Source organism: Syngnathoides biaculeatus, chromosome 4, assembly GCF_019802595.1.
Source record: "Syngnathoides biaculeatus isolate LvHL_M chromosome 4, ASM1980259v1, whole genome shotgun sequence".
Lineage (NCBI taxonomy): Eukaryota > Metazoa > Chordata > Actinopteri > Syngnathiformes > Syngnathidae > Syngnathoides > Syngnathoides biaculeatus.
The window spans coordinates 6,913,852-6,935,873 of record NC_084643.1 but is presented as its reverse complement, the minus strand read 5'-3'; the positions used below and the strand labels follow the sequence as shown (position 1 = coordinate 6,935,873).

The 22,022-nt window shown below is 41.4% G+C and overlaps 1 protein-coding gene across 3 annotated transcripts in view; it reads left to right on the top strand.

The window, feature by feature from the left end:
- Positions 1 to 22,022, top strand: part of nipbla (NIPBL cohesin loading factor a) — a 38,922-nt gene that overhangs the window by 5,093 nt on the left and 11,807 nt on the right. For 2 of the 3 annotated variants that reach the window (XM_061816345.1, XM_061816346.1), the window contains exons 3-35: positions 3,641 to 3,792; positions 3,889 to 4,054; positions 5,668 to 5,768; positions 5,854 to 5,965; positions 6,799 to 6,959; positions 7,474 to 7,622; positions 8,557 to 8,647; positions 8,762 to 8,977; positions 9,048 to 9,299; positions 9,371 to 10,104; positions 11,020 to 11,230; positions 11,314 to 11,484; positions 12,635 to 12,808; positions 12,929 to 13,090; positions 13,173 to 13,276; positions 13,359 to 13,445; positions 13,829 to 14,060; positions 14,156 to 14,307; positions 14,577 to 14,657; positions 14,731 to 14,831; positions 14,919 to 15,048; positions 15,161 to 15,243; positions 15,622 to 15,754; positions 16,946 to 17,089; positions 17,178 to 17,264; positions 17,740 to 17,960; positions 18,061 to 18,163; positions 18,660 to 18,758; positions 18,852 to 18,998; positions 20,250 to 20,384; positions 20,622 to 20,774; positions 20,859 to 20,967; positions 21,819 to 21,949. In XM_061816345.1, the coding sequence (XP_061672329.1) occupies positions 3,729 to 3,792; positions 3,889 to 4,054; positions 5,668 to 5,768; positions 5,854 to 5,965; positions 6,799 to 6,959; positions 7,474 to 7,622; positions 8,557 to 8,647; positions 8,762 to 8,977; positions 9,048 to 9,299; positions 9,371 to 10,104; positions 11,020 to 11,230; positions 11,314 to 11,484; positions 12,635 to 12,808; positions 12,929 to 13,090; positions 13,173 to 13,276; positions 13,359 to 13,445; positions 13,829 to 14,060; positions 14,156 to 14,307; positions 14,577 to 14,657; positions 14,731 to 14,831; positions 14,919 to 15,048; positions 15,161 to 15,243; positions 15,622 to 15,754; positions 16,946 to 17,089; positions 17,178 to 17,264; positions 17,740 to 17,960; positions 18,061 to 18,163; positions 18,660 to 18,758; positions 18,852 to 18,998; positions 20,250 to 20,384; positions 20,622 to 20,774; positions 20,859 to 20,967; positions 21,819 to 21,949 (5,196 nt within the window). In that variant the 5' untranslated portion in view covers positions 3,641 to 3,728. The remainder of the gene's footprint in view (positions 1 to 3,640; positions 3,793 to 3,888; positions 4,055 to 5,667; positions 5,769 to 5,853; positions 5,966 to 6,798; positions 6,960 to 7,473; positions 7,623 to 8,556; positions 8,648 to 8,761; positions 8,978 to 9,047; positions 9,300 to 9,370; positions 10,105 to 11,019; positions 11,231 to 11,313; positions 11,485 to 12,634; positions 12,809 to 12,928; positions 13,091 to 13,172; positions 13,277 to 13,358; positions 13,446 to 13,828; positions 14,061 to 14,155; positions 14,308 to 14,576; positions 14,658 to 14,730; positions 14,832 to 14,918; positions 15,049 to 15,160; positions 15,244 to 15,621; positions 15,755 to 16,945; positions 17,090 to 17,177; positions 17,265 to 17,739; positions 17,961 to 18,060; positions 18,164 to 18,659; positions 18,759 to 18,851; positions 18,999 to 20,249; positions 20,385 to 20,621; positions 20,775 to 20,858; positions 20,968 to 21,818; positions 21,950 to 22,022) is intronic. The other variant, XM_061816347.1, reaches the window with a different exon arrangement.

Here is a 22,022-nt window from a genome sequence, read left to right as displayed (position 1 = left end):
TTGTCCAAATCTTCAAAATTTCCGCATCTCAACAGATTTCTGTACATCTCCATGAAAACAGGCTAATAATGCATTTGATGAAAATAAGACATTAGCAAACATCTGCTTTTGCTTTTTGCGCATTATGTTAATGAATGAAAACATTCATGGAGTCTTAATCAACATGTGTTTTTGCATTTTCTGCAGTCAATTTGAAGTAATGTTATGTTTTTTTAATGAAGGGATGGAAATTAAAGTTTTTGTTGATCCAATTAATAAATTCATCAAAATAAAAGATGGATTGATTAAAATTTTCTTTAGTTGCAACCCTAGTCAGAACTGTTTACAAGCAGGTTGAAGGAGCTTGTGTTTTTATGTGCTGCGAGTGATAAGAGTGAACTTCTCATCTTTGCATCACTCAAAAGAGCAGTAGCAATGAAACTGTTTCAATAAAATTGTCCCTTTTTTACACATTTGTAACACTGTAAAAAATGCTCGGGAGTTCCAAGGCCAAGAAAGAAAGGACTGTGCACACAATTTGTAACTGATTTCATAATATTCACGTGACTGAATGTGTCCTGTACGTGTTGTGTACAGGATCATCAGTTTCAGAAACAATCAGAGAGGAAAGCAGCACGTAAAAATGACAAGGGCAAATTGGAATGTCAAGGGCTTGTTGAACCAATTACTTTGTCAACCAGCACTGTGAATTATCACTGTCACAGCGCCCTGTTGTCACGCCGTCTCCATTCTGAATGTGAGAGGAACAATTCAATCTTTTCTGTATTTTTCTGCTTAAATTACTCAGCAATATAATAGTAGTGAGGGATCCAAATATTGATTCTGATCTTATTCTGAATATTTTATTCTTAAAGTCAACGATAGAATGTAAACTTTACACACTCGCAACTGCATGTGCACTTCATTTTTGCGCTTCTCCTTAAAAGCAATGCTTAGGCCAGCCAATGACAAATCAGATTTCATGCTTGCCATAGATGGACATCTGAAGCTAGCCATTGACAAGGGAGCTACTGAGATGTACACACAACCGGTTTAGAACCTGCACATTCAGCAGGTTGAGCGACCAAAAAGAAGTCTTCCCTTATATTATTTGAAGTTATTCTTAATTTAAAAAAAAAGAGGATCCAAATCAGAGTGAGGTGGTGTGTAGGTCATGCTCATCTTAAAAATTGTGACGGAGACGTCACGTCAGCAAAATAGAAATTATGGGTATGTTGTGAAATTCAAAATGATGCTCTCCCAACGCTGTGAGAGCGTACATGTTCGGAGAGGAAGAACACTCTTTCATTTTCCAATTATTTACCAAATGACCGTACTGGCCATTGACAGGGATGTGCCAGTGCCTCAGCCCTGTTGAATGTGTCAGTTCGGCCTGTAAACATGTCATCCTGCCAGACTCTCCGTCCACGCCGTCTCCTCAGTCAGAGCGGCGGGAGTCTGCTCCAGCATTCCCAGAGTGCGGCGCGGTGATTAACCGAGCGCCACACTCCAACAATGCTCTGAGTGTCCAAACGTCCCGGAGTGTAGAGAGCGCACTTGCAGTGGTTTTCCGAATGTACCCTATATTCACCCTACACAACACTGCACAACGTTTACAGATAATAGTCATGGTTTTCTCTATAAAGACAAATACTTTTTTCTCCTGCTGACTGTCTGACATGAATGCAGACAAAAATGTTCCCGTTTACGGTGAATTAAGATTACCGGTACCAACGTTGTTTGTATTTGCTAAATACCTGTACCAGCATACTTAGAGGATTTTTTTAAGCATATATATTTATGTATAATAGACAATACAATCATCCCAGGCATTCTAATATTTTTATCCATGTCTGTATTCTTTTTATTTCTATTTTTTAAAATAGATTTTATTTATGGTTATTCTATTAAGGTATTTTTTTTACATTCAGTTTTGAATAAATACTAAGCTTTGAAATCAAGCAAGTTCTCCCCTATATATACACATCTCTTCCATGTAGTGTGACATAACAACTCTCCAACCGCGCACCTTGACGTTGACCAATAGGATTGCATATTTATTCACGCGCACAAAGCAATGTTTAACAAAGCATTAGCGCATGATGCTACAGAATGCCGGCATGTTTATGTACAACCGTTAGTGCTAGTACTAGCTTGCTAGGTTACGTAATCTTTTGTAGCCTGCTTCCTAGCTGTTTTATGTTAAAGTATGTGATTATACCTCAAGTACTCCTTTAACCCAAGAGAACCAATGGGTCACAATTTTAAAAGAGGATTTGGATGACTTGGGTTAATGAACTTCTCTCTCAAGCACTGGTAATAAGCTACACATTTTTTCTCATCTTATCTCCCACTTTTTTTTCCCCATTTCCTCCCCCCACACTCACACGCAAACACACAGAAACTGTACATTGACATGGCACATTGTTGTTGTTGTTGTTGTCACCATGGTCAATCGCGTTGACTGGTGACGCGTTTTTTGTTTGCACCTCTCCGACCAGTATTTCATTTGACAAGATAAAGCTCAGTTAGTGTAAAAGATTGTATACGGTGCTATCGGATAAATGTTGTGTAGTATTGCCGCTGTTTTCCAGAGAAATTGCAAAATTTGATGCCGGTATGACGGTCTGAGCGCTTCCCCATGCTGAAAAGTCTCCTTGTAATGAATGCGCATGCGTTACTAACAAGGGAACTCTGGGTACATAAAAGATGCTTACTGGGAAATCCCCCAGTCTCATAGTTCCCCTTCTTCTACATAGAGGGAGCTAACATACGTTGCACCCTAACCCTAACCTAACTTTAAAACAAAAGTTGATTTATTAAAAAAAAAAGATATACACTTGTATGTACGTTCGCTGTATTCATCTTTCTGAGACGTCCATAGCGAACATAAACACTCAGCGACACGTTGTTGAATGGCACACGTTGAAGCATGGATGGGGATGTTTCAGACTGCCCGGAAGTTTACAAAATATACACGCATATCACAAGGAGACTTTTCAGCACTGGGAGCACTCAGACCATCACACCGGTAGTATTACACATTGGAGTCAGGAAAGAGCAAATTTGTTTTGACACAATTGAACACACATGCGTATACGTACACACAACGATCTGGCAAGAAGTGGCATGAAAAGCAAGGCTTAAATACACAATATAATCGTTGCGCATGAGGAAATGGCACATGGCCCCGCAGTCGCCTGTCAAACACCTGACTTAGCAGTGTGTAGGGCGCGTTTGCGCAAAGCAAATGCGTGCGTGGCTGTGGAGAACTACGCCCCCTGACATATTTATTACATGGTGTAAAAATGTTAGGGTCGGCAGGAAATCTGAACCACAATGTTTTTTTACTCCTGGTGAACCTTGATTTGTGTCGCAGAGGTACGTCACACATTTAATTCTTCAAACAATGATTGCGTAGTAATGTAACCTCTTTCTAAATAAAGATAAACTATGCATACGGTGTACACGTACATCACATAACTTCCCGTGTATATTCTATTCTCACAATCAAAAACAAACCTTGCCGAAGCTGCTCCTTCATAGCTCTGATGTGTTTCATTTGATCCTTTAATCAATCCTACAATTTTAGAGGTTCCTTTGTAGTTTGGGTTTTTATCAGCAAATCAGCCCCTAAGCACTATTTAATTTCCTCCCTCAGGTGTCAGGAGATGTGAGGACGGGTGTCGTCCATCGGACCCCTGATCTACCTGTGTATCAACACACTCCCCCCCACCCTCGCCTCAAGCATGAATGGGGATATGCCTCATGTTCCCATCACCACTCTCGCTGGGATCGCTAGCCTAACAGACTGTGAGTGATGTCCACTGTTTTCTACCTCATCACACAGCTGATGAATCTCCTTTTTGATGAGCAGCAAACGTGTTATTCCTTCGGCTCTCCTTTCAGTGTTGAACCAGCTGCCCCTTCCATCCCCACTCCCGGCCACCACCACTAAGAGCCTCTTGTACAATGGGAGGATCGCAGAGGAAGTCAACTGCCTACTGGGTTCCCGGGACGAGAACCTGGCCTCCCAGCTTGCCCACGGCCTCAACCAGGTCTCCACTGAGCACATGTAAGTCACAGTGTGTCTGTGCAGTATTGACTGTGTGTAACATTTCAATTGCTGAATGGGTTACTTTTCGAATTGGTAGCCTCATAAATTGTGTTGGTGCAAAATATTATCAACTTATAATTTGGACCATTTTATAAAAAATGTAAATTAAATTAAAATTTCAATTTTGTTTCTTCAAGCATCCCTTGAAACTAGTTCGTGAGAAAAATCCTTAATGCAGCCTTTACTGATAAACAGTTTCATCACCGGCAATCTGTGATGTTTCTGTAATGATTGACATGGAGTTCGTCTAATTATATGAACAACCGTTAGTTTAATCATTAGTCCTCAACGTGGTTTTTGGGCCACAAGTTTGTTCCATTTTCGGTATGTCTTGTGCGTTTAAAGATTTTTTCTTTACCTCTCTCAAAATGAGCTCTTTTTGTCAGCCAAAAAAAGGTATTTCTGAATATTACAACATATTTCAAGTTAAACGTTGTTTAAAGTACATAGGATATCGTATGTAAAATCAGGCTTCAAAATAGTCAAGGACTGAGACAATCTTTCAGCTTCCAGAGGCTGTGGGCGTGGACTGAATGCTCTGAAAACCCCACCCCTTGGAACTTAAATATTGTGCCTTCACTCCTGGCTCCTAAGCCGTGAGAGGAGACTTCTCAGCAATGCACATTGCACATGTTTTCAGAGGACAAAGAGACCCCAAGACGATGGACTTTTCCGATGGCGATCTTAAGCTCCGCCCCCTTAGCCATGTCCCACAAGCTTCCAAAATGGAGATTGAACAGATCATGTTTGAAGTTGATTCTCTATCGCATATTCCAGATAATATTGGGGTATGTTTTTTGCCAAATACGTCAGACTTGTCCAAAAGAGTTCTACAGAGACGTCTCAACTATTTCACGGAAGGATATGTACACTGAATTAAGATTTTGGACGGAGCAGGACGCAATGTCAGAGTAACAGCGAAATGTTGGGGATCGCCTCAGAAACTTCATATTGAAATCCAACAGGATAAAATAGTGGAATCGTACTGCGCATGTAAAGCAGAGTGAGTACTTTTCGCTTGGAAAGATCACGAGTAATATTGAGTGGCTGTATTCATTTGACTTAACTCGTAATGGAACCCAGTGGTCTGTCTTAAAAGTCTGATGTGTTACAAATGGGCAAATAGACGTTTCTCTTGCATGACATTGTGAATTTACGTATCACTAACGTGTCACTAACCCGACTCTTGACAGGTCGGAAAGGTCAAGTATAGACCTGGCCCTCTTTCTTAATGGGCATAGAATTGACCTCCCACCACCTCATCTCCCCCCCCTCTCAAAAAAAGGGAGCACAGATGGTGAAAAAACTTTTGAAAGTATATCGCAACGATTCAGTTGTATATTCTCTTTTGAAGTGTTCACTACCTACATTCAAGCGTATTTAATGTATTAAGGAAAAATCAACAGTCGTATTGAATCGTAAACTCTCTTGTTGCTGTTAAATGTGAAGCTGTTGAAAATGCAAAAAGCAAAGTTTTTTTAATAAACGTTAATTTTAATTGGTTCCTTGATGGCATGCCGTTATTATCGCAATGAGACTGAAAGTGGCTGTTGTTTTGTGTGTTGTTGCAGAGAGCTGAAGGACAACCTGGGCAGCGATGAGCCCGAGGGAGACGTGCCACTGCTGCTGCAAACCATGCTGGCCAGAAACCCTGGCATCTTCAGGGAAAAAAGTACTCTCCTCAAAACCACATCACTTTTTAATGGAATTTTATACACATGTTTTGTCTGAACAATTGCCGTTCCTTCCCTGAACAGATGTTATGCAGCAGCCGATGGTACAACAGTACAAGATCACCCAAAATTCCATGCATAGTCCGGCCCAGTCGGCAAACTTCCAGCCGGCAGCGATTTCTCCCAATCCATCAAGGTAGGTCAGAGCACAAAACAATTTCTGAATCAAACATGAGCGCCGTAAAATCGCAATTGAATTTTGGGGACTTTTTAACATATCACAATAAAAACACAAAATTGGACATCAAAGTCCACAGTTGCATGTGCAACAGATGGAAAAAAAAAACAAACAAAAAAAAAAAACGTATTGAACACCAACGCCTGTATTATATTATGCTATCTTCCCCAAAAATGTTCAAAGGTGAGCAAAGTAATCAACCCAAGAAACGTCTCACAAATCTCAGGAATATAGGCGAAAATGAACCACTTAGCTTAGGCAACGGTTTCAGTAAAATAAGTCCATCAAATTTATCAAACTTCACTATTCTCACTCCTAATACTCTTTAAAAAAAAAAAAAAACATCCACAGTTTTAATACATGTTTAAACCATTTCTTTAGAACAAGTTTTATTGTATTTTTAAGCTCATAGCCACGAATAAGTTTCTTTCGGCTTGTCCCTTTCGGGGTCGCCACAGCGTGAACGCACATTTATGTTTGGCACAATTTTTATGCCGGATGCCCTTCCTGACGCATCCCTTCTCAGGGAGTGGAGGCTCCAGTGGGATACGAACCCACAACCTCCGGTTTACCAAACCAGTGCTCTAACCACTGAGCTACGGGGCTAGCGGAAATAAAAAACTTTTTTACCACATCGGAAATCAGACCGTGGGGTTCACTGCGCCTGAAAAAATTAGTACGCTAATACTAATACAGTAGTCTTCTGGATCTAAAAAATGTAATTTTTCTGTAATTTATCCCCTTTAATGCTCTTGCTCACATTTGCTCAAGTGTTCCTCTTTCCCTTTTAGTCGTTTCGTGGCCCCCCAGACAGGCTCCAGTAGTCGATACTTGGGCCAGCAAAGTCCGGTTCCCAGTCCCTACACGCCCCAGAGCCCTGCCCCGGGTTACATCCAGCAGTACCCCCACCAACAACCACCCAGCTACAACCAACACCAACAAATACAACAAGGTGAGTCTTACACCAATTTTATTATTTTATTGACCCCAGGTTGCTTCAATTCTTTGTGATATAATGTAAAAATATAAATATATATAAAAAATAGAAAATATGCCTCTCTGCTATTTCATATTAGCAGCTGTGAACTATTATTATCATTATACTAGGGTTCGTGTTAATAGTATCAAATGTCATTGCCGCCAAATTGAATTTTCTTCTGGCTAACATGTGTTTTGTTAAATGGTGATACATTTTCAACATTAATATTTCCGGTTGCTTCATCATACAAGGAAAGAGGAAATTTAAGAGAGAGACGGCATGACAGAAGGTTACCTACCTGAAAAGCTATACGTTAGCCACTACTGTTACACAGAGTTTAAATAAAATCAATTTACCAACGTAAGTGAAGTTGTTGAACCCATCGGAATTATTTTATGTTAAAACCGAAAATTCCTTCTGAGGATTTCCCTGGGTAATACTTAAGGATTTCACAATTCAATAACATGATGCGTTTGCTTTCTCAAAGTGTCTGTGGCCAGTCCGATGGTTCCGGGAAGTATACGAACCCTCCACGAAGGCAAGGTATCGGGGCAATTGGCCAACGCCGCGAATCACCACTCAGACAGACACAGCAATGACGACTACTTGAACATCGTGCACCGGCTCGGCAGTGAGGTACGACAAAATGTCTAAATTAACTTTTCAGTCCCAGTGGAAGTTTCTGAATGAACTACAGAAAGACAAAATATTAGTGGTGATGAATCTTTTTTCCTTCGGCATGAAAGTTTTTATAAATTAATTTACAATATGATAAACTATTATATAATATTATGAGTATTTGTCAGTAAAATGTTTTCATGGTTAATAGGGGTTGAGGACTTTTATTTACTCAACTACAGTCTGATAGAGGGCTTTTGTAGTATTTCAATAACTGTTACAGAATTTTTATGTATTTTTTTCCGCAAACTATTATGTATTTTTTTTCTGCAAACTAAGATCATTGTATTTGCTTTGCCAGTGGGGAAAAAGAAAGCATCTATTTGAGGGAGGCATTTTTTTTTTCCGAAACAAATGGCCCACCTTTGAATTAGAGCTTAGCATCTGCTTGAGGAAGAGAGTGCCAAGTGTCCTTAAGGGTCACACGTTCTTTGTGATTGTCCAACGTATTTTTCTTGTATTTTAAAAATAATATCGCAACCCTGAACTGCAAACTTTAAACGGCATCTCTGAGTTCCCACAAAGAGACCGTCTCGGTTTATTTCAGGACTTTTTCTTGCGTTATTGGAAATTCAGTGAGACTCCTTAATTACATCTCTACGTTCAGGCTGCAAATAAATGGTGCTTGTGCAAAGCCACCACAATTTCTCAAATGTTGCTAGATTTGTCACTCGTCACTTTTTGGAAAGAAGTTCTTTAAGGGCTTTAAAAAACTTGGTACGGGGCATTTAATGTTATTTGGCCCAACTGTAATGTAATGTTGGTCCAGAACTCCAGAAGGATTTGCTCACAGACACAACTAATTTCACATTCGATGGGTGGGAAAACACGCCGGACACATGACAGATTGTATGGAAACCCTTTAAATTTGTCTTATGTGTATTTTATTCAGGAGGGTGACTCCGCATTGAGAAATCCAACATTCCCTCTGAGGTCGCCACAGTCTGGCTGCTCCCCAGCTGCGGGTGAAGGGACACCAAAACGTAAGGAGACGTTTTCTTGCGACCAGCATTGCCCTCATGTTGAATTCACATTTATTCATTTGGCGAGGACTTCACTTTTAAATTTTTATTTTTTTTTTGCCACCTCCTCACAAGCGGGTTCGCGTCCCCCACTGATTCTGCAGTCGCCACCTCCGTATGCACCATCGCCAAGGGAGGGGGGACTGGACCAGAAACGACAGCTCCACAAGAAGATTCCTGCTGTGAAAGAAGAGAAAGACATGTACGACATTGTCAGCTCGCCAAATAAGGACTCCACCAAATTAACGCTCAAGTTGTCTCGGGTCAAGTCGAATGAGTCTGATCCACCGGGTAGGCAAACACACAAAGTTTGAAGAATATTTAATGATATAGCAACACTAATCGATGGCTGATATCTCAGGGGACGCCATGCCAGGCATGGAGCACAACATGGACAATATGGACGTGGAACTCGGCTTCCAGCAGGTGCCTGTTCTCCAGCAGAACTTGGGAGCCCAACACCAACAGGTCCACCAGCAGGTAGGCGGCGTCGCTGGTCTCCAGCCTCCTAGTTCCCCCTATGACGAGGTGGAGCTCGACGCCCTCGCTGAAATTGAGCGGATAGAGCGAGAGGCGGCCAGTGAGAAGTGCTCGAAGGAAGTCCTGGACAAAGGTACGCAATACATTGCTTTTTTTGTTTTTCACATGGAATTTGTACTAATTTTTGTTTATGCTTTTCAACAGACAAGCCACTGAAGAAGAGGAGACAAGACTCTTTCCCTTTGGAGCCAGGTGCCGGCGGACCAGGTGGTCCCACAGGGGCCCCAGGAAGCGGACCTACGGGAGGGGGCAATGCTGGCAAACTGACTCCGCAAGAGGCCACAGCAGCTGGGAACGGTGCCAGTCGTCCTCCCCTCACGGTGAGCATCGACCTCCAACAGGCAGGGAGAGCTGACGGCCAGCTCGACCCCTGTCTACTGGCTGCCCCAGTCCCGGCCCTAGAAGCTCAACGCTGGCCCGAGGAACCGGCTAGCGGGCCTGCTGCCGTAGAAGGTTCTGACACCGCCTTGCGTTTGAAACCGGACGGACGACCTGAGGTCATCAAGAACAGGGTTGACAAACATGACGGCAGAAGAGACGGTCGGGAGTTGTCCAAACACCGACACGATGACAAGTCTTCAGACAGGCGGGCGGACATTCCTAAGTCCTCGGGCCGAGGGGAGCATGGACGGGAAAGGGACAGGGAATCCGATAAAGATAGGAGGCATCGGAGCGAAATCGGCGATGCCTGTTCGAGAAGTGACCGAGATATGTCCGGGTTTCGGGCTTCCTCCGTCAGCGAGCCTGGTCGTAGCAGCCATAGGCAAGACGGTCTGAAGCTGGCTGCCACTCCCTCCGGCGCTAGGCTTCCAGATTCTTTCCCCGCTCACCTCCTGGGAGGACAAAGTGGCGCACTGAAGAACTTCCAGATCCCTAAGGTGATCTGGATCGACCCAAACAGCAATAGCCACCAATCATTTAGCTGTCACTGCCTGCAATCTCACAAAATCATACCACCGCTTTCCCTTGTTTTCACGTTAGTCTTGCCATTTCTTTGTTTGTATTGGGTTTATTTCTCACAAAATCTGCCTAAACCATTTTTAAAGTAGATGTTTTGGGTTGTTTATGAAATTGTGCACGGAGTTTATAGTTATAAAAAAGGCCAATGCAGTAAGCCTGGGGGGAAAAAACAATCGAATAACTCGGCTAAGTTGACTTCAAAGATAGGTTAATGCAAAATTTCTCCCTTGAATCTTGCCCGGATGAAAAAAGTAAGGAAAGGTTCAGCCAGGAACCGTGTGTGTTTCCGTCCCGAGAACTGTTTCACACAAAGATTTATTCCAGACGGACGCAGTGTTGGGCCACTGATGATCTTTCCCAAAAATGGCAGAGCATCATCTATAAGTGATTTTTTTTTTTCTATTAAATGTGTAATGTAAATATGATCTCTGGGTGAGTTCATTGGAAGTTTAAATGGTAATCGCTAGCGCACTAATGCTAATCACAAATGTTGACCATTGAGCAAAGGTTGATTGATTTTGATTTTGTACCATGCGGTCGGGGGAGGTGTTATGCAAGTTCTCGACAAAATATGTACACGATAATCGATTCTACAAAGATTGTGACAGTCCTACACTGCAGCATTACGTCCTGTGGGCCATACATTGGTATTTAAAATCTAAACTTTTTGTCACCGCAATTTGTCTTTACCAGAAATTAACTGAAGGCTAACAGTTGCTTAGTTCATAATTTTGCATCATGTGCCATTTCATATTTTTGTATTACAAATCCAATTTGAGCATTTGTTTTCAAACTTAATGGGCAGCATCCCTATCTGCTATCTCTTTTTTCAGATCAAACGCGACAAGGAGGGCGTTCCGACCGAGAGTCACATTTGGAGCCAGCCCAAAGTGAAACTGGAGCGGTTGGGTCTGGTGCAGGACTTCGAGAAGAGGTCCAAGCCTGTGGTAGTTCTGAAAAAGCTTTCGGTGGACCAGATCCAAAGAATTATTCGTCACAGCAAGTCTGGAAAGAACCGTTTCTCTTCGGGAAAGTCTAGCAAAAGTAGGAAAACTGTCAACTACCTGAGTATGTCTTCCATGTTTTCCTCCACTCTTACATCTAATGAGAACTTTTATCCCGACAAGGTGGAGTGGACCACGCCATCTTGAAGGAGCTGCCTCCAGAGTTACTTGCTGAGATCGAGTCGACCATGCCCCTCTGTGAACGAGTCAAGATGAATAAGAGGAAACGAAGTACGATCAATGAGAAGCCCAAATACGCCGAGGTCAGCTCGGATGACGATCCAAACGAAGAATGTGAGTCAACTATTTGAATCGTTTTTATTTGAGAGCATAGAAGATGTTTGTCAAAGCCTTAGCAGTTTCTGCTATTTCTTCAGATAGTGCAGGGGGTGCCCAGTGCATCGATCGCCGAGGCGGTTTTGGTCGATCGTGTGACACAAAAACGCCCGTTCTAGCAAGGTGGCCTCCTATTTACCGTCTCTTGTTTTCTCCACGGCAGTCAAGGCAAAGCCCCCACCGCCCACCCCCCATATACTTTCCCCGCCCCATCCACCCCAGGCTGGCTGCTTAAAAAGTAAATCTTGGGGCAAAAGAGTGTGGGCACCTCTGAGATAGTGGCTGTCCCTCTTATGGATGCTACCAATTAAAAAAAAAAAGTTTTTTTTAAATTACCGCCCACTTAGATTACACTTTGGTTGAAATCTAAGTTTTGGAGGGGGCTTTTCTGTCTCATGCAAATGAGCCAATGCTCACCCTTCTCCCTTGTACTGTTGGACCAATGTTATTTGTGCGTTGGTTTCCTTGAGGACTGAGGATGGGTCTATCAGAACACCAAGGTTTCGGACTTGGTCTTCGGTTTTTAAAGATTGTGAGTACAGGTATTTACTAACAGCAATCCTCTTTTCTTTATTCCCGAAAACAAATATCTCAGTTTGGTTCTGATTTAGTTGAAGAAACCTTTGGCTTATCCAATTATTTATCTGCTTTAGGAGGTAACAACACCTCAATTCAATTGTACTCATCTGGAGACGTAGCTAAATATAACTGTGTCATCTGCACAGCTTTAATGGTCAAAATCAAGTTCTGAAGAATTTGACCTATGCATATTAGTGCAGCAGATCTGTGCATGTGGCGCATGCAGCAGACACGTCGGCAAACGCAAACAAGCACACCTCTACACCAACATTGACAACTCTGGCCATCACTTCAAAATGGTGAATCTTTACACATTGGTTGTTGCCAAGTACCTTGGCTAACCAAAAGAGCAGCATCCACTAATCCAAATGGAACTCTGTGCTAAGTTAAAGCAAAGCGATCTCACGTTTGTGATTATATAGTTTTCTGGTATATGTCATAAAAAATAAAACAAAGACCTTCACTCTTAATATAAATAATGATGATAATAATTTGTATGAAAATGATGCATGTTGTTTAATGTCCACAGCTGCAAGGAAGCGTCAGCGTCGGGACAAAGACAGGACTTGGGACTTTGAGGAAAGAGAGCGACGGGCCTCAGGAGAATTTCGGAAAACGGGAGCCAAAGAAGGCCGACGAGGCTCTGGCAGCCGTTATCGGGACTCCTCTGAAGACGATTCGCCGCCTCCAAGCATAAGCGATGGTCAGGTTTTTTTTTTGTTTTGTTTTTTTTTTTTTTAATAAATTCCCCAAGGTTATTTTCTGTTTTGCGTCTGCTTGTTCAGTCTTCACTAATGAGACCAAAACAATGCTACCTGCTCAGTTGCCAGGAAATTGAAGATGAAGGAGAAGCAGAAAAAAAGGAAAGCGTACGAACCCAAGCTTACGCAAGAAGAGCTGATGGACTCGTCTACGTTCAAGAGGTTCTTAACCAGCATCGACAACATCCTGGAGAACCTGGAGGATGTGGATTTCACCACCATGGGTAAAGTATCCGAGTGATCTACAAATAGAATTTAGAACGTCACTTTTGCTTGCGGATTCAGTGATTGGCTTGTGTCCAGCAGCAGATGACGATGAGATACCTCAGGAATTACTGCTTGGAAGACACCAATTAAACGATCTGAGCAGCGAATCCGCCAAAATAAAAGCCATGTCCATCACTGGCAGGGTAGTAATATCTTTAGAGCAACTGAGCTACTTCTGATGTTGGACAGCATTATTGCATTATCAATGTATTTTTCTTCTTTTAGATCCCATCTGACAAGCTGGTAAAACTCCTCAACATACTAGAAAAGAATATCCAGGATGGATCCAAGCTCTCCACTATGATCAACCATGTGAGCTCCTTTCTATGTTCTTCCTTCTAAAGCTGACACTCTGGCGATGTGAAATTTTTATACTTTCCAAACATGACCACTTTGTGTTGTGGATTTGGAAAAGGTTAGATTCATAGTTAACACTTTCAAGCAAAAAAGTGTTGACTTTTGGACAATTTCATGTCTGTCTAGACCGAACCAGCTCTCCCTTCTAACTGCGCTACATTATCGATGTATTGATTATAAAGACCTCTCAAATAGACAGCGTCCTCAAATAAACACTTGATGTTTTTTGCAGTTCAACAGATAACTACTTTTTGAGGACATGCAGTGTAAAACTTTGACTGATGTATAGGCTTTTGAGGGGGGGGGGAAAATGAATTGATCTCTCGACCCAATGTCAGGACCACGACGCCGAGGATGAGGAGAGGCTTTGGCGGGACCTCATCATGGAGCGAGTGACCAAGTCGGCAGACGCGTGCCTCACGGCTCTGAATATCATGACGTCGGCGCACATGCCGAAGGCGGTCTACATCGAGGATGTGATCGAGCGAGTGCTGCAGTACACCAAGTTTCATCTCCAGAACACGCTCTATCCTCAGTACGACCCCGTCTACAGGGTTGACCCGCACGGGGGTGAGCATTGAAAAGTTGTCTGATAATGATGCCATTTCATGTATCTGTCTGGGTGGGTGGGGAATAATAGACTATGTATCTAATTGTTCCATCAGGTGGGTTATTAAGCTCTAAGGCGAAACGTGCCAAATGCTCCACGCATAAACAACGCGTCATTATCATGCTTTACAACAAAGTGTGCGACATAGTGAGCAACATCTCTGAGCTTCTCGAAATCCAACTGCTCACTGACACCACTATCCTCCAGGTAAAAAGATCAAGATAAATCCTACTTTTTTGTCTGCATGCATAGAATGGTACCTCACGGGTTAAAAATGAAGCATTCCATCGATGCTCAGAATTGAATTTCGCTTTGAGATTTATTTTGGTGTAATTCCTTTCCGAGTTTAAAATACCAGGCAATGTCAGTAACCTATCAACATTATTAAGGCATATATTTCCTGCACCTTTGGGGTAAAACTGTATTGATAGTATATTTCTCCGCTCCTTTTACTTTTTGTTTTCCCCTTCCCTCAGGTTTCTTCAATGGGAATCACTCCATTCTTTGTGGAAAATGTCAGTGAGCTGCAGCTGTGCGCTATTAAACTTGTTACAGCGGTAAGTGTTCTGACATTTACCCCAAAACTGAAAAAGTATTAAGACTGCACGCTTTGACATTTCGACTTTACAGGTGTTCTCACGCTACGAGAAGCACCGGCAGCTCATTCTGGAGGAGATATTCACGTCGTTGGCCAGGCTCCCCACCAGCAAACGCTCTCTCAGAAACTTCCGGTATCGTTTATTAGATTAGATAATGAAAGTAAGACCATCCAGTAATATTGAACCTGTGACACTGATCGTATGCCATACTCGTTCAAGGTTGAATAGCTCGGACCAGGATGGAGAGCCCATGTACATCCAAATGGTGACCGCCTTGGTGTTGCAGCTTATCCAGTGCGTTGTCCACTTACCCAATGACAAAGACACTTTAGAGGAGCATGACAGCAAGGTAGTACAAAATCCTCACATTCTTTGGGACGCACGGTGTTGTTAAAGCATATCAGTTACAAGCACAGCCCGTCGTGCTGATGTTTTCTTGTTTTAATTTTATTCATTTTCAGGTGGACCAAGATGTGTTGATTACCAACTCATATGAGACGGCAATGCGTACAGCGCAGAACTTCCTCTCAGTATTCCTCAAAAAGTAACTGCCCCCCTTTCCATATTTTGCATTAAGAGTGCTGTTATTTCTTTTTTAAATTAAAGTGTAACCTCCAAAGTGGAAGACTATGTTCTTCAATGATTTTTATTTAAATATCTGAACTATTAAATAATGTAAATAGAATTTGTTCCAAGTTATCTATGTATTTGTAAAGGCAGTTTTTAAAATATTATTTTAATTTCACCAATTGTAATGAAAAGAAGGACTGAAAACTAAAATAAAGTAAAACTATTCACCATTTGAAGACTTCTTGACACGCATGCAATAGAAAAAGTTCTCTAGTCAGTCTTTTGTTTAGACTTTGTTGTTTTACTTTTCAATTGTAGTCTCATTCCCCTAACACCCACTCTTTTCCCTCAGATGTGGCAGCAAGCAAGGAGAAGAAGATTACCGGCCTCTGTTTGAGAACTTTGTCCAGGACCTCCTCTCGACGGTTAACAAACCAGAGTGGCCTGCCGCCGAGCTGCTACTCAGTCTACTGGGCAGACTCCTGGTTAGTGTGATCTGGCTTTTTTTTTTTTGTCAGTTCAATATTTTTGGCCTTTTTGTAATGGATCCTCTGAGCGTGTTTTTTTTTTCTTTTTAAATAAGAATGACGTGGCAGGCCTCTCAAATAATGTCTTGGGGCATATGTGTATGTTCTACTGCATTTGTCACTTGCACGGCCCTGTGTACTAATTGACAATTGTAATTCGAGAAAGGAGTTATGAAGTGCCGCTTCCATATTAATTGAGAACTGCATACTTGATTGCTCTGCTCGACTAAACACAATGGGGGTGGGGGATTCTTTGATTCTTTCATGTGAGGACCGTTTCCATGAGTGGACTCTTTGCACCCAGCAGCACGAGGCGTTGTAACTTCTTGACGCCAGGCAAACACATAGTGAGAACATGTGAAACGTGTCGAAATTCAAAACCAATTTGACAGACATATTGGCAGACCGCAGAATTGACTGCCGGAAGTATGCCATTGTCTTTAAAAGTAACAACTTTACAGAACATTTCAACCACGTACCAACACTGAACAATTTTATATACCTATTACACAACTCAACGTTATCGCACATTTAAAGAATGAGGATTATTTTTCCATCAATTAGTATCTTGAAATGTACAGACTGGCTTAACCTTTCCCCCTGAAATGCTTAACGCGCGGGTGCTCAATGTGTCGATCGCGATTGACAAGTCGATCATGAGGCAGTTTTGATCACGTGACGGCATGCCAAAAAAAAAAAAAAAACACGTTAGAATATCATCCATCTCGTCGCTTGTTTCAGGTGTGGCAAATACGTCGATCGCACGCACATAAAAGTGTGTTCTAGCAAGATGGCCTCCTATTTTCAGTGTTCCACCCCCCCCACTCGGTACATCGCGAGAGGTTGGCTGCTTGAAAAGTAGGTCTTGGGGTAAAAAAAAAGTGCGGACTACTGGATTAATGTGTTGAGGTCCGTTGCCAGATGTAATAAGCAGCTTGGTGATGAAGTGCTGCCTTCACAAGTGAAATACAATCTGTCCATTTTCTGTGTGTACACATGCTTCACTGGTCCCCCTAAATTTTAGACTTGGGACTTGTGAGTAATTCCCACAGTGGATGAGTGGTTTCACACTTTTTTTTTGTATTTGTCCTTGTTCTGTGCCGCACAGTGTGTAGAAAGATAACAAACGTTGTATTTGATTTTCAACAGGTCCACCAGTTCAGCAACAAGCAGACGGAGATGGCACTCCGAGTGGCATCTCTAGACTACCTTGGCACCGTTGCTGCACGCCTGAGGAAGGACGCAGTCACCAGCAAGATGGACCAGCGATCGATTGATCGCATTCTGCAACAGGTACAATGAGCTGCTAGCTAATATTGTGCTTGTGGCATTTGCTTATTGTGAGAAAAGATCAATTTTTATCTTTGTGATTTTTCTGCAGTCTCCGGGTGGTGATGAAACCCAGCAGCTCCAAAAGGCTCTCCTGGACTATTTGGAGGAGAATGCTGATACAGATGCCTCCCTAGTGGTGAGTTTTAGTTAGTACCAAAGATGGCTTCAAACAGTTTTTTTGGTTGGAATTAGCCTCACTTTTTGCTTACTCTGATAAAACTCATGTTGTGCGGGTGTGTATTTCAGTTCATCAACGCTATTATTTATGCATGGCAGTTAGTTTACCACTATGATATAATACAGATTTTCATTAGATTTTGCAGATTTTACTTTTTTTTTTTTTTTAGCTGAAATAGTTTGTAGATTTATGGGGGAAAAGACGTATAAAGTTGAACACGGACACACGCACTTTATTTTTTGCATGTGCCATTGTCCAACATCATATGCAGTTATAATTACAGTAAAGCACCCTTGGAGAAATTAGTAGTGTGAAATGTTGCTTCATGCTTTGAATGAGTAAAAATATCACCATCTGGTGGACAAAAATATATATAATTATAAATAAATGTTTCAAAATGGTGAGAAATTGAGGCCGATTTTTGCTTTTCTAGTTTGCTAGAAAGTTCTACATCGCCCAGTGGTTCAGGGACGCCACGACGGAGGCGGAAAAGTCCATGCGAAATCAGAACCCAAAGGACGATGACTCCTCGGACGGGCCGCAACACGCCAAGGAGATGGAGACCACGGGTGAGATCATGCAGCGAGCTGAGAAGCGCAAGAAGTTCCTACGCAACATCATCAAGACCACACCGGCTCATTTCACGACGCTGAAGTAAGCCGCTTCGCAGCACTGGACTTGTGATGTCTTTTTTTTTTTTTTTTTTTTTTTTGCTGCATGTCAGTTTTTCTAATCTCATCTGCTCATTTTCAAGGATGAACTCTGACACTGTGGACTACGAGGACTCCTGTCTGATTGTGCGTTATTTGGCCTCCATGAGGCCGTTTGCACAGAGCTTTGATATTTATTTAACACAGGTAATCAATGAAAACACCCCCACCCTCTGTATTTTCCCTGTTGATGTTGCATATCCAGTTCATTTATAATGAATGTAGTCCATCTTGAGCAAAGTTAATGTTAATTGTTCGGGAGAACCTGGGAAAGGCATTGGATTCATAGTCATCCATTTCGTGTATTTAGAACCGTTCTATCCAAATGCAGCTAATGGTATCCATTGAGTGGACCATATTAACAACTGTTATCAGAAAAACCTTTTAGTGTTAAACATTTTTGCATTCTTAACGCGCCATACAATCATGAAATGTTAACTAATGATTCGTATAAAACATTAAAACAACTTACCATGTCTTGTAATTTGCCGATCTACAGTATGTATAATATCCACTTTGGAAGTTAATGAATGAATCGTGCTCAATGGGATACATTGTAGCCTTTCAATTGCTAGATAACTTTAAAGTGAATTAAACTCACTGTATTTTTTTTGAATTTCTTCTTTTTTGTTCTCCCTCCCAGATATTACGAGTCCTTGGAGAAAGTGCCATAGCCGTAAGGACTAAAGCCATGAAGTGTCTGTCTGAGGTGGTGGCCGTGGACCCTAGCATCCTGGCGAGGGTACGTGGCGACGTGCTTGCTGAATTCTACCTCCCCATTTCAATGTCTCGGCTTTCACGTCGTACACCGACACTACTTTCTCTGCCCGTGCAGTCCGACATGCAGCGCGGTGTCCATGGACGTTTGATGGATAACTCCACGAGTGTGAGAGAGGCAGCTGTGGAGCTGCTGGGCAAGTTTGTGCTCAGCAGACCGCAGCTCACCGAGCAGTACTACGACATGCTCATAGAGAGGATCCTGGTAAGTGTTCGTCCAGTGGTCTTCAAACATTTGTCCTTTGAGGGCCACGTAAATTTTTTTTATTCATTTGATTCATGAATGTGCTTAGAGTTGAATTACTAACTAATCAAATTACTAAAATTAGGTTATTTTTTTTTTAAATTGAATAATTCTTATTTAACTTTTTTTTGTACAATATAGTAATCAATTATTCAATTTTTATTTTAAGAAATTTTTGTTTTAAGTTTCAATTCATTCATCTTTTTGAAGGGGGCGGGGTGCAAAAAATACTACAGGACTTGATTGAATGAATAGAATAGTTAATGAATAGTGTGGGCAGCATGTCACCCCTGGCCGAGGCTTTGCCCACCCTTTATTACCTCCTCTTTTCTGAAATGCCAAAATCTGTGGTCCACCTAAAAAAAAAAAAAAAAAAAAAGTAACATTATTGTAACAGATTGAATTTTCTCTTTGTTTCAAGCGCACTCCCCTTAATGTCTTTCCAGTATCTGGAACTGTTAGCTTGAGATTGTTATGCCTGTTGTCATGGAAATCTTCCTCAGGGGTCATGTGGAGTTCAGCCTCCACTGCAGTCTTACATTGCCACCTAGTGTCAGAAATTTGTTCCAACACCCAACTCTAAAGAGAAAAATTAATAAAATGTAAAAACATTACTATATTTTAAATGTGCATTTTTTTTATAAACTTCTAAATTAGGTATTCTTAAAAAATATGTTTCAATCATTGCATCTCCCCACGTGTATTTTTCGGGTTGTCTTTTCACTCGTGAGCGTGTGCATTTGTGAGAATGTGACGGCATGCCTGAAAAAAGGCCAGAATGTAGTAAATGTCAGTACATGTAGAATTGATACATAATAAACTATGCACTATAAACATCACCTATATGTACTTATCAAGTTGTGAGCTGTTCTGGATTCTTTTTGCGGACTATTTCATATCAAGAAATTGATACATTGGGTTTTTATTGTTTTCCATGCGTCCTATGATCTGTGATGCATTTTTTCTTCCATCTCAGGATCGAATAAGTCTGCTCTAAACTGCTGATGAATTATCTCTAATGTGGTGCCCCCATTATGGTGATAAATCACACTGTTTCTTCAACCACGAATGCAATATTAATCCAACTGTTGTGTTTTGACTTGTACTGGCATATGCAATGTAGTCTTTTAAAAATGTCGGGGTATAGTTCCCCTTGAACATCACCTCCTTTTTACAAAATATGTTTTTAATGATCTCATTTGTGGCCCACAGGACACTGGTATCAGCGTAAGGAAACGAGTGATCAAGATCCTGCGAGACATCTGCTTGGAGCAGCCAACCTTCAGTAAAATCACAGAGATGTGCGTCAGGATGATCCGCAGGGTCAATGATGAGGAAGGAATCAAGGTATTTTCAAAGCAGGATTTTCACCTGTCATAGTGCATTTAAAAATAAATGTCTGTGAATCAGGGCTACAACTAACAATTATTTTTATAATTGATTTTGATTATTTTTGAGAGGATGAAATTAATTTTAACTTTAACATAATCTAAAAAAAATATCCAGAAAAATGTAATTGATTTATTTGGTCATCGACTAATCATTGCAGCTTTTCTGTAAATCACATGTTGTCTTTTCTCACAGAAATTGGTGAATGAGACATTTCAGAAGTTATGGTTCACGCCGACGCCGGCCCATGACAAAGAGACAATGACGAGAAAGATCCTCAATATCACCGACGTGGTTGCAGCGTGTCGAGACACCGGCTATGACTGGTTTGAGCAGCTTCTTTCCAATGTAAGTGTTTTGGCAAGAGCCCACTGTATTGCTTAACGACTTGCTGAAATTAACCGTAGTCCCATCCTGTCCCTTTGGCATTAGCTTCTCAAATCAGAGGAGGATGCGGCATATAAACCTGCCAAAAAGGCTTGCGTTCAGTTGGTGGACAATCTGGTGGAGCACATCTTGAAATATGAAGAGTCTCTTGCAGGTAAGTCAACTATTTCAGATTGCACATTGTTGTTGCCTCAAAAGGCTGACTTTTAAAACAACATTTTACATTGTGATCAATTAATTTGGGTCCAAACGTTCAGCATACAAGAAAACACTGCCAAATGTTACGGAATGTCCATATTTTGTTACGGATATCACTCAGTGTTGACTCCTTACGACCATTCCACTTAATTTTCTGCCTTTTGGAAAAAAAATAGTTCGTTTGACTTTACTGCTGCAGTACATCTACCCTAATTTCTCGAGTATAATGACATTTTTTGTCTTGGTTTAAGTTAGAACAAACTCACGATCGTTTCTGATCTTTGATGCAGTCGCAACAAACATGCTACGCTAACGATCATAAAATGCAAACTCCTTGGGGAGATCATAGAAGTTGGGGGCGCACATTACTGTAATAAATATAAATGCAACATAAGACATTGACTATCATATTTAAATGTATATGTATACCTTTTTTTTTTTACCAGTCTATGTACCTGTATACAACTGTACAATGTGATTGTATTTTTTTTTATTTTTCATCCATACCTAAATATAATCCGCTCTATGAATTTTAAAAAAATATTTTTTGAAAAATCTGCACATTATTTTTGAGAAATTACGGTAAATTGAACAGTTGTTTGCTGTACACGACTGTATTACACCCCCTGGCTACCAAGCCGCAGGTCAAGCCTTTGACGGTGTCTGAAATTAAATCTTGTGAGGTGCGTTTGATGTCACGATTTACAACAGACACTTAAGTTTTGCCAGAAATAGAGGTCAAATTAAGTTTTTGGGGTACCACTGTGCTTGGACTGAATAAATATTGATACTTCTTCTGTTCCACAGAGACCAAGGGTGTGAACTCCACCCGCCTAGTGGCCTGCATCACCACCTTGTACCTGTTCAGCAAGATCAGGGCCCAGCTCATGGTCAAACACGCCATGACCATGCAGCCCTACCTAACCACCAAGTGTAACGTACGTGCTGTATTTGTATCAATAATTTCTCTGCATATTGGCTCATTTTAATTGTTGTTAAAACTAAGCTTGC